We start from the raw sequence: 13,373 nt of genomic DNA, 5'->3' as shown, positions 1-13,373 counted from the left end.
AAAGTATTGCTTTTCGAAATCTTGGAATCGTTCATTGAATATCTTTTCGGTTGGTAATCGCACAATATTATGCCAGCAGTCGTAAAAAGCTTTCCAATCTTCTAACGTTGCGTACCCCCTGTTCGGCACCCCCCCTGTTCGGCACCCAAAAATAACAACACTTTTATTTTTATCCTCCAACTTCTATTATAAATATCTCGATGAATCTGTCACTTTTGGATTTACTTTTTTCTGATTTTAATTCTCCATTTTCCAATGAAGCAATATACTGAAAAACAGCTTATATCTGCAATTAACGACGTCAATAATGGCAATCCAATTGCAAAAACCTCCCGAAAATGGGGAATACCTAGGTCTACACTTCAAAGTCGACTTAAAGGTTCTCAACCTTATAAAAAAGCACAAAGCCCTTTTCAAAGGCTTTCCACGGAACAGGAAAAGCATTTGGCTGATTGGGTACTTACCCAAACAGCTTTAGGGCTTCCGCCAACGCATCAAGAATTACGCTTTTTTGCCGAACGAATTCTTCAAGCCGCCGGAGAGACAAAAGGCCTTGGAAAACGTTGGATAACTCGTTTTTTGGCTCGTTATCCAATCCTTAAAACCCAAAGGCCCCGTCGAATAGATAACGCCCGGGTTAATGGCGCTACTACGGAGGTAATTAAATCTTGGTGGCTTTATATTACGAACCCGGTTATTAACGCTATTAAACCGGAAAACCGTTGGAATATGGACGAAACCGGTATAATGGAAGGCAAAGGATCTAATGGCCTAGTATTAGGGCTTAACGGGATCCGGCCGTTGCAACGAAAAGAGCCCGGAACGCGTGGTTGGACGACTATAATCGAATGTATATCGGCTACGGGCGTTGCCCTCCCTCCCCTCGTTATATTTAAGGGAAAAAACGTACAACAACAATGGTTTCCCACGGATTTAAGCCCTTTCGATAATTGGCAATTTCATGCAACCGAAAACGGGTGGACAAATAACCAAACGGCTATCGAATGGTTAAAAAAGGTGTTTATTCCGTATACCCAACCTTTAACCCCTGAAAAGCGGTTATTAGTTTTGGATGGCCATGGATCACATATAACGGACGAATTTATGCTTCTTTGCTTGCAAAATAATATTCAACTCCTATATTTACCCCCTCATTCGTCACACGTTCTTCAACCATTGGATCTATCGGTTTTTGGGCCGTTAAAAGAAGCTTATCGACGTCAACTTGGATTTGTTAGCCAATTTTGCTGTTCAACAGTTATTGGAAAACGAAATTTCCTACTTTGTTATCGAAAGGCCAGATTAAAAGCATTTATAGCAAAAACCATTCAATCTGGTTGGCGTACAACGGGGTTATGGCCGGTAAACTTGGTTAAACCACTTTTAAGCCCTTTTTTGTTAGAAAATAGCAACGCCAACGTTATAAAAGATAAAAACAACGGTTTGCAAAGGGATAAAACACCGGAAAGCCCAGCCCAAAAAATTAACGACCCGTCTTTACTTATTTGGAAAACCCCTAAAACGACCCGAGATATCCGACTTCAACTGCAAAAACTTTCCCAATCCAACAAAACCAACGCTACTTCACGTCTTTTATTTGCAAAAGTCCAAAAAAGCTTCGAAGCCAAAGATACCCTTTTGGCTAGCGCCCAGCAAAAAATCAGCTTATTGGAAGCACAACTGGAGGCAATACGGCCGGTTAAAAGGAGGAGGGTGGTTCCGGATCCAAACGAGCTTTTGGTTAACAAACAGAACATTATTGGATTGCAGGAAAATGATATAGAAAATTTGGAACCTTTAGCTGATGAAGAAGAGGTTAATGAACCGGAGAAGCGTGAAAACGATTGTATTTTTGTCCGTTGATAATTTTATATTTAAATCAGTTTATAAAAGTAGGCATTTCGTTGTTAGATTTTCAGGGTGCCGAACAGGGGGGGTGCCGAACAGGGGGTACGCAACGTTAAACCTTAGCCTCGATGAACGAAGGATGGCTGACAATAGCGGAGAACGGCTTTGTTGGCATGCCAGAGACATAAAAGTGATGCTGCACCAGGAAAACAAGCGGAAGCAGCATTCATGCAGGCAAGACAACGGTCTGTTAAAATAACCGAAGGAAGTCGGCTGTTGCAAGCTTCATATAGAGATCGTAGCCGTTCTAATGCCCAAAGATAGTCTTGCTCAGTTTCATTACTGAGAAATGCAAATGCAATACAAAAAGATCGCCGGCAAGCATCGACTCCAATAATATCCAAAAGTGGCATGCCGTACTTGTTAGTTTTGTACGTGCAATCCAATAATAGGATATCCGAGCATCTAATATGTAATTTCGCAGAGAATGTTTGCCTTGAGGAGAGAGGCAATCATCAAGAAACGAGGACAAACTGAAATATAATATCGCGTGTATTTCTTGAAAGAATATATTGGGTTAATAAAAATGCGAAATAAATTTGATAAAAGAAAATAGTGGTAATTCCTGGCGCACAGGGGTAAAGGTTCCGCATATATGTACGTCGTCGTAACAGGTGGTATAGGAGGTCTGTCACAGACCTGAAGGACAGCCACTGGGCTGTCGCTTAGTCATGACCCCTGTCACGTGAAGGCGCGAGGGCCGAGCGCCTCGCGCGCGTATATTTACGCGAAATCTCTGCAGTCTCCGATATGTAGCTCCTCGAGCTACGTCTTCGTCAACAACCACCTGCTACCCTGTACCTGGAAGACTAGATAGCCAATATACTCTGTCCTGTTACCTGATCGCCCGCACCTACCTGTCCGCCCTGCCTGCCCGTGACATTACGTAGCTCCTTCATTAGGTGCCCGCGATGCCTGCGTCACTGCAACCCCCGATCTTAACCGATTCGACCGAGGAACTGATCGAACACCTACAAGGACACCCTGAACAATGGGTGTCTTACATCTCCGATTCCTACCAAAAGCTGCAACTATTGCACGATAGCAACGTCCGCCTGAACTCCTGCCTAGAAATGCAGGAAGCCGAGACCCAACGCGCCCGCGCCGAGACCCAAGGCGCCCGCGCCGAAACGGACCGTGTCCGCGACAAGGCGCAGGCCGACATTCTGGCCATGGCCATGGAAAAGGCCTCCGCCATAACCTCCCGGGATGCCGCTTTCGCCGAATTAGAGAAAACACGGTCCGAACTGAAGGAAGTTCGGACCGTAACGCTACCCACGGTACACATAACCACCCCCGCCCCAACTACCAACACGCCTGTTGAACCCCTTATGGTTACTCCTATGGGAACGACTCCGCCGCCTGCTTCCGAACATCCCGCCTCCGCCCGCCTTTCTGAACGACTTCCAGACCCCGATAAATTTACGGGCGCCCGCTCCGACCTCCGCCGCTTCGCCACCCAAATCCGGGGGAAGATGACCTCAAACAAAGACCGCTTCCCCAACCCCGAATCACGCCTGATTTATATAGCCGGTCGACTGTCCGGTAAAGCGTACAACCTGATCCTGCCCAAAATGGTCGGAGGCACACCCCAATTCGGAGATTATACGGATCTCCTCCAATACCTAGAGGAGGCATTCGGGGACCCCGACCACGTCCAAAACGCACAAAACAAACTATATGCCCTGAAGCAGCGGAACGTAGATTTCGCCGAGTATCTGTCGGAGTTCCAACGCCTGTCTTTGGAAGGAGAAATGCCGGAGGATGCCCTCCCCCCTCTTTTATTCCAGGGAATATCGGAAGAGCTCCAGGACATGCTCCTCCACAACCCCGCCCCATCTCGCCAATACCACGAATTCACCCGACACCTGCAAAGCTTGGATAACCGCTACCGCCAGCACCAGCAGTATAAAAATAGACAGACACGTACCCCTCGGGCCGCAGCGCCCCCCGCGCGCGCGGCTCCCCGAACCCAACCCGACATACCGCGGGCCGCCCCCAAGCCAAACGCGGAGCTTCCGCTTAACGACCCTATGGACCTGAGCAGCCAACGCCGCCACAACCGCAAGGAAAACATGCTATGTTACCGTTGTGGATCCCAAGAACATTTCGTTGCCAAATGCCCGGAACCGGATACCCGCCGCACGCGGCTGCACCAGGCCGGAATCGAACGATCCAGGTCCAGGTCCAGGTCCCCGCGCCAAATACAAACCAAACTCCCTAAAAACCCCCGCCGCGGCTCGGACGCCAGCCGCTCCAGCAGCCGAAGTTCGAAAAACGGAGCCCGCCTGGGATAAGTCGCCCCCAGGCCGCCAAGGCCGCGCATAGACCGCCGGCGATCCGCATCTCTGCCGCCGCCGTTCACGGGTTCCCCGTTGAAGAGGAATATAACCAACGATCCGACCTAATGATCCTGCCTGCCGAACTGACAGTGGGGGGCCAAAACCTCCCAACCTATGCCCTCACCGATTGCGGTGCGGAAGGAAAATGCTTCCTCGACCAAGGATGGGCCGAAGAACGCCAACTACAAATGTATCCGCTGCGAAACCCATTCGACATCGAAGTATTCGACGGAAGGACCGCCGAAAGTGGGAAGTGCACCCATTATGTCCGAGGACAATTGAGAATCAAGGACCACATCCAGAAAAACGCGCTGTTCTTCGTCACACAGCTAGCCCACTACCCCATTGTGCTAGGAATGCCTTGGCTAAAGCAGCACGATCCAACGATTGGATTCGCGTCACACGTTATTACGTTTGACAGCGACTATTGCCGCCGACACTGCAATATGCCCGACAAACCGGAGAAGGTTAAAGCTTTACACGCCGTACCAAAAAAAAGCCGCCCCCAGTACCAGGCTAACCGACCGCCGTCCCTCCGCGAAATGGATATCGCCCCTATCTCCCTGCAAGCCGCGAGCATGTACGCCCGCCGCCGATCCTGCCGACTGTACGCCGTAACCTTGAAACAGATTGATGAGGTCCTAGCCGCCGACCCCCAAAATAGGAACGGGCCGACCCTGCCCGAAACAATCCGGGAATTCGCGGACGTATTTTCCCCGCAAGAAGCCGAGAAGCTGCCCCCACACCGACCGTCCGACCACCATATCCCGCTTATAGAAGGAAAAACGCCGCCGTTCGGCCCCCTGTACGCCATGTCCCGCGAAGAGCTGATAGCCCTTAAGGAATGGCTGACCGCAGAGTTGAAAAAAGGGTTTATCAGACCCAGTTCGTCATCCGTCGCCTCGCCCGTTTTGTTCGTGAAGAAGCAGGGAGGAGGGTTGAGGTTTTGCGTGGATTACCGCGCGCTGAATAACATTACCGTAAAAGACCGTTACCCGCTGCCGCTAGTCCGAGAGACCCTGAACAACCTGGCCGGCATGAAATTCTTCTCGAAAATCGATATCGTTTCCGCTTTTAACAATATTCGGATTAAAAAGGGGGAAGAATACCTGACGGCATTCCGCACGAGATTCGGCTTATACGAGAGCCTAGTCATGCCTTTCGGGCTAACGGGAGCCCCCGCGACGTTCCAGAGATATATAAACGACTCCCTGCGCGAATACTTAGACGTATTTTGTACAGCCTACCTGGACGACATTTTGATTTATAGCCGCACCCGAACAGAACACGAAGAACATTTGAAACTCGTACTGGAAGCCCTGAGGAAAGCCGGGCTATACGCCAACGCCGCGAAGTGCGAGTTCTTCGTGACGGAAACCAAGTTCCTGGGCCTGCTGGTCGGCGTCGAAGGCGTAAAAATGGACCCTGAAAAAATCACCGCTGTCCTGGACTGGCAAACACCCAAAAAGCTTACTGACGTACAAGCATTTTTGGGGTTTGGCAACTTTTACCGGCGCTTTATCCGAGATTTCTCAAAGATCGTAGCCCCTTTGACGAGATTGACCAAGAAAGACGTCGCATTCGAATGGAATAGCGCCTGCGAAACCGCCTTCCGACTGCTGAAGAGAAAGTTTACCGAAGCCCCCGTACTGGCGCACTTCGATTGGGAAAAGGATGTGATCCTGGAGACCGACGCTTCCGATTATGTTTCTGCGGGAATATTGTCACAATACGGCGACGACGGAATACTCCGCCCCGTCGCGTTCTTTTCGAAAAAACACACAGCTACCGAATGCAATTACGAGATTTACGACAAAGAATTGCTAGCCATTATCCGCTGTTTTGAAGAATGGCGCCCGGAACTCGAAGGGACGTCGTCCCCGGTCCAAGTAATTACGGACCACCGCAACCTGGAATATTTCACGACGACGAAAATGCTCAACCGCCGACAAGCCCGATGGGCCGAATTCCTGTCAAGATTTAATTTCCGTATCACCTACCGACCCGGGAAACAAGGAGCGAAGCCCGACGCACTAACCAGGAGGTCAGAGGATATGCCTGAGGAGGGGGATGAACGACTTAAGCACCAAGTAGTAGTAGTAGTAGTAGTATTATTTAACGCCGGGCTCGGCCCGGCTCATTAGCCGGCCGTTAGCAACCTCCCGAGGGGTATCTCGGCGCGCTTTCTATTTTCTCTATTTACACAGCGGAAAACAAGGGCATAGAAGCGAATCGAGCCTGACCGGGTTCGTGCCCGGTCCTGCTTACAGGTTTGTTCACTGACGCGACCCCGTGCCTTCAGGCGCACGGGGGATTCGTCTGACGGCAGTTGACGGCTTTTTATCGAGAGGGGCCTGTGTCCAAACAGCGGAGCTGTCGGTCGTTTGTAGCCATGGAGACGAAGTTCCCAACAAGTGTGGGCTCGACGGCACAGGCGGGTGGTTGTTGTCGATAGCCAGCCGGGTTATCCTTGCCACGGGTAAGCGGGGAGGAGGTGGAGGGAGCAGGATTCGAACCTACGTTACTCAAGTAACAGCCATGGCGCTTAACCACTGCGCCATTCCCCCCGCATGCGACGCCATCATCGCAGGCCTCTCGGCAAAGCTCCGTGCGTCGCTGCAGCTCCAGGACGACGACGACGACAAGTTCGACCCGACGGTGCCGCTGGTGGATCAGGGCGTGGATTCTCTAGGGGCCATCACGGTAACGCAATGGTAAGTCATAAGTGCGAGAGCGGGCGCGTCCACCTCCTGGGTGTTTGGAGTGGGGCGGGGGGAGGCGGGGCTATAGGCTAACAGGTCGGCAAAAAAAAAAAAAAACACTTGCTGCAGGTTTTCCAAGGAGCTTTTGATCGACATACCGATCCTCAAAATTCTGGGCGGTGCCTCAGTCGTGAGCCTCGCCGACGAGGCGGTCGCCCGGCTGCCGGCGAGCTCGATACCTTTGATCCAAAGGGCCAACGGTGAGCAGGCACCAGACAGGGATGGTGCCGAGATCAACGGGATTCGCGATCCCCACACCGACGACATTGGCACTGCCGCCGAGCTCGAGCAGGACCTCGCGGAAGAACCAAGCACCCAGGAACCCGTGGTTATCCGTCGGGAGCCGCTCTCCCTGGGCCAGGCCCACGCTTGGAGCCTCCAGCGCGCGAACCCTGACAAACCCTGCCTCCTCAACAGCACCATCGGCATGTTCCTCAGCGGCAAGATGCACGTCGGGCGCTTCAGCCGTGCGTGGAACATGAGTTTTGCACGCCACGAAACGTTCCGCACCGCCTTCGTCGAGGAGGCTGACGGCACCGTGATGCAGGAAATCCTGCGCCGACCCAGGGTGCACCTCGTGCTCAGACACGTTGCGGACAGGGACGAGGCAGTGCGCTGTTACGAAGCGATCAAGACCGAGACGTACGACCTCGCGGCCGGCGAGGGGGTCAAGCTCGTCCTTTTCCGCTGGGGAGGCGACAGCTCCCTCCTGGTTTACGGCTACCACCGCCTGGTGGGCGACGGGTCGACGACCGAGAACCTGTTCGCCGAGGCCGCTCAGCTGTACGCGGGCGCCAGGCTCCCCGCCCCGGCCCTGCAGTATAGTCAGTTTGCCGCGCGGCAGGCGGCGGACCTCGCCGCTGGCCGGCTGCAGGACGATGTGGCCTACTGGACCGCGCTGCTGGCCGACGCACCGCCGGTTCGACCGCTGCCCGTTCTCGCGCTGCCGCACGCGACGCCTGGCAACGCGGCCGGCCCGCCGTCGTGGGCCCACCACACCGCGACGCTGCGCCTGCCCGAGTCCACGGCCCTCGGCGTGCGCGAGGTCAGCCGCCGGTTCAGGGCGTCCCCCGTGCACCTGTACCTGGCGGCGCTGCACGTGCTGCTGGCTCGGGCGGCCGAGGCGGCGGGCGGCAGCAGCGACATATGCATCGGCCTGTCCGACACGGGCCGCGCCGGCGGGGCCGGGGACGCCACCGCCATGGGCTTCTTCGCCAACACGCTGCCCCTGCGCGTGGCCGGCTGCGCGGTCGACCGGCCGTTTGGCGACCAGGTCAGCGCCGCCAAAGCTGCCCTCGCCGGCGCCGTTTTGCATTCCCGCCTGCCCTACCCGGCGCTGCTGGAGCGGTTGGGTAAGGCGAGGGGCGGCACCGCACGCGAGGACGTCATGCCGCTCTTCCAGGCCGTCTTGGACTACCGGCAGGGCGCCACCGAATCGGGCGCCATCGGCGACTCCGTCATCGTCGACACGCTGGTGTCGCGCGAGGCCATGCCTTACGATATTGGCCTCGACATCTCCGACGATCCGGGGAGGAGCCCATTGCTGACGCTCAGGCTGCAGACTTCGCTCTATGGGGCGTCCGACGCCCACCTTCTGCTCAGGGCGTACCACTCCATCGTTTCCGCGGTTGTGCAAAACCCGGCCATGCGCCTGGGCGATGTGCCGCTGAGCCTGGACTGAGAATCGCAGCCCCCTGAGGCGTGACCGGTTCGAACCAGTTTCAGGTTCAAGTTCAGGTTCAGGTTCAGGTTCAGATCGACTGCTCAGGCAGCCGTGGGTCATGTCACGCCGCGAAATCCGTCAATCTTCTTTTCCCATCTGTTCTCGTCAGGCCGACGTGGTGCAAATCTCCTGCAAGATGAACGACAGACAGCTTTTCCGAGCTTTATATGACATGGACGCGGGCGTTGGAGTCGCCGACTTTGTTTTCGTGTATAAAGTATAAAATATAGATTCATTGGTTTTCTCTTCCAAGCATGCACTCTATACTACTTACAAGAGCAAACGTTAAAATCAAAACTCTGCATCCCCGCTCCCGTGCACACAATTTACTTGGCTTGGTTCTTCACTTTCAAGTTTCTGATAATTCACCTACCTCTTATATCCAGTCCTCCACCCTTCCGTCCCCATTACAGCGCCAAAAGGATCCCATAACAATGCCTTTATCAGCCGTCGTCGAATACAAATTTGTAAACAGGGGTATGAAGGTGATTTACTTCACGGCAGCATTCGGCGGTTCGAGATGGTTTATAGCAGCTCCCGTAATTTAGGTCACAAGGAGCGGTCGGTCAGGGGTGCCTTCAGAAATACAATACAGATTCGGAATTTACCATTTCGTCGCCCCATATTTTATTGGAGCTTAGTCTAGATTGCCGAGGCTGTAAGCGCCCTGAAACCCTCTCCCACCTCCTGTGACGAGATCCTTATGCCTCATTCATCATTTCGGCGAACTTGACATAAAATGTTGTTTAGTTGCGTTCAACTGTGGATCTGATTTGCGTCCAATCGCGCAAGTGCAAGTACTGCTTACCGACTTTTGCGACCCCTACTGTTACCTTGATGGGCGGCCACGCACCCTGATGGCCACTCGCTGGCAAGGGTCCGCGGGCGACAAAGCCAGACCATGGCGGCCTTTTGGATATCTTGATATACGCCTCAGGATTGTGGAGCCAACCTACGTTGACCTTGGAAAAGAGATGGATTTTTACTAAAGAGCGTATAAATGCGCATAATCTTTTTTTTTTTTCTCTTCTTTTTGTTCGTTTACTCATTTCCAACCTTCTCTCATCATCCGAGATAACAATACCCCAAAAAGGCCCTTGTCAGAGCTACCACAAATACAAAGATGGCCGTGACAGTATCAAGGGCCTCGGAGCCAACACCGATGGTCCGAAAAGATTCAGCGGTGGATCTTGGTAGCCCAACACCCCTCCCCGTTACTCTCCTCTCTGGCTTCCTCGGCAGTGGGAAGACGACCCTCCTACAGCACATTCTCCGCAGCGACCATGGCCTACGCATCGCCGTGATCGTCAACGACATTGGAGCGTGAGTCTCATTTCCTCCCGTCATTCCCCCGTGCTTTCATGTCCCGTCAACTAAATTCTACGGAAACACCCCAGAGTCAACGTCGACGCCAACCTCATCAACCACCACGTCACCCAGACCACCGAAAAGGTCATCGCGCTCCAGAACGGCTGCATCTGCTGCACGCTGCGCGGCGACCTGCTCGAGGAGCTCGTGCGGCTGTCGGAGCTGCACACGTTCGACTACGTCATCGTCGAGAGCAGCGGCATCAGCGAGCCCGAGCAGGTCGCCGAGACGTTCGACTCCAAGCTGGCCGAGACCATGGGCGCCCTCGGCGACGGCAGCGCTGGTGCCGAGGGTGCCCTGGACGAGGCGATGCAGGCCGTGCTCAAGAAGCTCGCCGACGCGGGGGGCGTGGGCAGCTTCGCCAGGCTGGACACGACCGTCACGGTCATTGACGCCTTCACCATCATGAACGACTTTCACACCGACCAGCTGCTGTCGAGCCGGCGGGGGGATGTCGGGCCTGAGGACGAGAGGACCGTCTCGGATTTGATGGTTGATCAGATTGAGTTTGCGGATGTGATTGTGCTGAACAAGACGGACATGGTGAGTTGGTGTCCTGGTTACAGTGGTTAGAGTCTAGACTGGCTTGGCGTTCAACTCTGAACACTTGAACTAGACTGACAAGACACTGCTAGGTTGATCGTGCTACCAAGCAACGGGTCATTGACTTGATCACCAAGCTCAACCACCGAGCCAAGGTCATTGAAACCTCTCACGGCAAGGTCGACGTCAAGGCAATTGTCAACACGGGACTGTTTGATCTCGAGCATGCACAGACTGGCTACGGCTGGTTACAAGATTTGCATGAGCTGACTTTACGAGAGGTATCATATCACGGCCCACTTGAGTCTTCATCAGTCCCAATCAAGACCTCGGCTAACATGCAACCACAGGTCAACGGTCGCAAGACCATCACCCCCAAACCAGAGACGGAAGAGTACAACGTCCGCAATTTTGTGTACCGGCGCCAACGCCCCTTCCACCCACTCCGGCTGTACAAGCTGCTGTTTGACAAGTTCATCCTGCAGCTTGAGCACCCGGAAGAGGATGACGATCAGGACGAAGAAGAGGACGAAGAAGAAGACGAAGACGACGAGTGGGAGGAGGCAAACAGCGACCAAGAGGAGCAAGAAGCAGACCCCCTCGACGCACCCTCCAACGAGGCCATCCTCGCCAACAAGCGCGCATCCCCCCTCTTTGCGCGCCTCTTCCGCTCCAAGGGCGAGTTCTTCCTGGCGACGCGCCCGCACCGGGCCGGCGAGTGGTCGCAGGCGGGCGCGATGCTGACCATGACGGGCGGGCGGCCGTGGTTCGCCACGCTGCCCGAGTCCGAGTACCTGACCGGCAACGCCGACATTGACGCCCTCGTCATGCACGACCTCGAGTCCGGCGGCGAGTGGGGCGACAGGAGGCAGGAGCTCGTCTTCATAGGGGAGAAGCTCGACATCCCGGCGCTGGAGCGCGTGTTGGACGCGTGTCTGTTGACCGACGAGGAGTGGAAAAAGTGGCAAAAGGTCATGCGCAGCGGCGTCTTGAGTCCGCAGGGCAAGATGGAGAGGTTGGCGCGCTTGTTTGACGATGGCTTCCCCGACTGGCCCGAGGATGAGGGCCACGAGGGGCATGGGCACTGATGCGTGGACGATGGTGACGACAATTTCCTTTTGATGTTGATCTTTAGCATGACTGTAACATATCGAAAAAAGTGGACCTTTTTTTGGGCGACTGAAGTATTCTGCCAAGGAGCTCTTGTTTGTTCCACGAAGCCCGGTCTAGACCGAGCCGTGGCTAGCTATGACTAGCTCAAGTGTTTGCGCTAACACTGTTTGAGATGGGATGATTTTCCAAAACTATTCGTTTTCTCCTATAGCAGACCGGCGTACCTTGGAGTTTTTGCGATGAAACATGGGCGAGTCGAGGATAGTTTGTCCATCCTGGCAAGCCTTGGTTAGGAATGACAACTCTCCGTGAAACTCAAATCCGGGCCAACGTACCTTGGCAAGGTACGCAGTGACCAATAACGTTGGTCGTCGGTTTAAAAATATTCCCTGGCCACGCGAAAGATCATGACGATAGCCAACCCCAAACAAAAAATATCCACCTGCATGCCACTTGGCCGTACAAATCTCCCATGTTACGGTTACCCGACCATGCCACGATTCGATTTGTGTGGGAAATATGCAGTGCTGACGGGTGGGGGATCAGGTACGAGTATTTCCGCACAAGACAACAAAAACAAAAGGACACACAAATCCTGACGCAACTGGCCTCAGGTATTACTCTTGAGTTTATCAAGCTTCTCCTCGCCGGCGGCACCTCCGTCATCGTCGGCGACCTCCACCTCCGCCCCGAGGCCGAGGAGGTCGCCGCCACATACCCTCACCCCCCTCGAGACCGCCAAAAGGCATCCTTTGTCTTCCACAGGACCGACGTGACATCGTGGCCGGGGCTCTCCTCCCTCTGGGCCGCGGCGCTGGCCACCTTTCCGCAGGTCGACCTGGTCGTGCCGGGCGCGGGCATCCTCGAGCCGACCTGGAGCTCGTTTTGGTTCCCGCCGGGCGCCGAGGGGTCGCCGTCCACCGACGACGCCGACGCCGAGCCCGGCACCTACGCCACCCTCGACGTCGACCTCGTGCACCCCATCCGCCTGGCGCAGCTGGCGCTGGCGTACTGGACGGCCCGGAAAGTAAAAGGAAACCTGCTCTTTGTGGGCAGCGTCGCCGGCTACACGTCGACCGTCCACGTCCCCCTGTACCATGCTGCCAAGGCCGGCATCCACGGCTTTGTCAAGTCCATCGCGCCGCTGCACGCACGGTTGGGTATCCGCGTGGCTTGCATTGCGCCGGGTCCTGTGCGGGTGAGTTTTCTTTGCGGGAGGGTTGCAAAAAAAGGGTTGATCTTTTTGACTTGCTGGTCCAAAGTTGAACTGACCCTTGGTGGCTAATAAAAAAAAACGACAACAGACGCCGATCTGGAATCCCAACGTGCTGATAGCCAAGCGTGGCGATGAGCAACCGACACTAACGCCAGAGTTTGTCGCCGAGTTGATGCTGGACGTGTGCACCTCTGACCGGTACGGCGACGGCAATATTGTCGAGTGCATCGAGGTCGGCACCAGCGACAAGCACAACCCTACGTTCCGCGAGGTCCCCTGTCATCTACTCTACCCGTCCTTGGACCCGAGTGTCTCGCCGGCCATGGATGCGGAGGAGCAGCGCTTGTGGAAGAGGCTCGAGACGAGGGGCTTCGAGGCCTAGACTGGGAAGACTATAA

The 13,373-nt window shown here is 54.6% G+C and overlaps 3 protein-coding genes and 1 pseudogene across 4 annotated transcripts; 3 read left to right on the top strand and 1 right to left on the bottom strand.

Annotated features, from left to right (window-relative positions):
* Positions 1-6,745: 6,745 nt before the first annotated feature.
* On the bottom strand, positions 6,746-6,817 carry MGG_20209 (annotated as a pseudogene). The gene has a single exon. The product of its transcript is annotated as a tRNA-OTHER (tRNA).
* MGG_06221 (uncharacterized protein) lies at positions 6,797-9,045 on the top strand. The gene is made up of 2 exons (XM_003717321.1): positions 6,797-6,964; positions 7,082-9,045. Exon 2 carries the CDS (start codon positions 7,440-7,442, stop codon positions 8,691-8,693), a length of 1,254 nt encoding a protein of 417 aa, XP_003717369.1. The 5' UTR covers positions 6,797-6,964; positions 7,082-7,439; the 3' UTR covers positions 8,694-9,045.
* An 813-nt stretch (positions 9,046-9,858) lies between these two features.
* Positions 9,859-11,734, top strand: MGG_06222 (cobW domain-containing protein; the record flags this gene model as incomplete). Its single annotated transcript, XM_003717320.1, has 4 exons — positions 9,859-10,058; positions 10,133-10,646; positions 10,739-10,927; positions 10,997-11,734. 4 exons carry the CDS (start codon positions 9,859-9,861, stop codon positions 11,732-11,734), a joined length of 1,641 nt encoding a protein of 546 aa, XP_003717368.1.
* Positions 11,735-12,250: 516 nt separating this feature from the next.
* MGG_06223 (uncharacterized protein) lies at positions 12,251-13,357 on the top strand (the record flags this gene model as incomplete). Its single annotated transcript, XM_003717319.1, has 3 exons — positions 12,251-12,267; positions 12,327-12,957; positions 13,064-13,357. 3 exons carry the CDS (start codon positions 12,251-12,253, stop codon positions 13,355-13,357), a joined length of 942 nt encoding a protein of 313 aa, XP_003717367.1.
* Positions 13,358-13,373: the final 16 nt, after the last annotated feature.

This window comes from Pyricularia oryzae, chromosome 4, assembly GCF_000002495.2.
Source record: "Pyricularia oryzae 70-15 chromosome 4, whole genome shotgun sequence".
NCBI lineage: Eukaryota > Fungi > Ascomycota > Sordariomycetes > Magnaporthales > Pyriculariaceae > Pyricularia > Pyricularia oryzae.
Note: the sequence above shows the minus strand (reverse complement) of the source record. Positions and strands in the feature narration are given on the sequence as shown.

Excerpts from the sequence above, each read along its gene's own strand:
- MGG_06221 (XM_003717321.1), top strand. The coding sequence starts at position 7,440 with ATGTTCCTCAGCGGCAAGATGCACGTCGGGCGCTTCAGCCGTGCGTGG.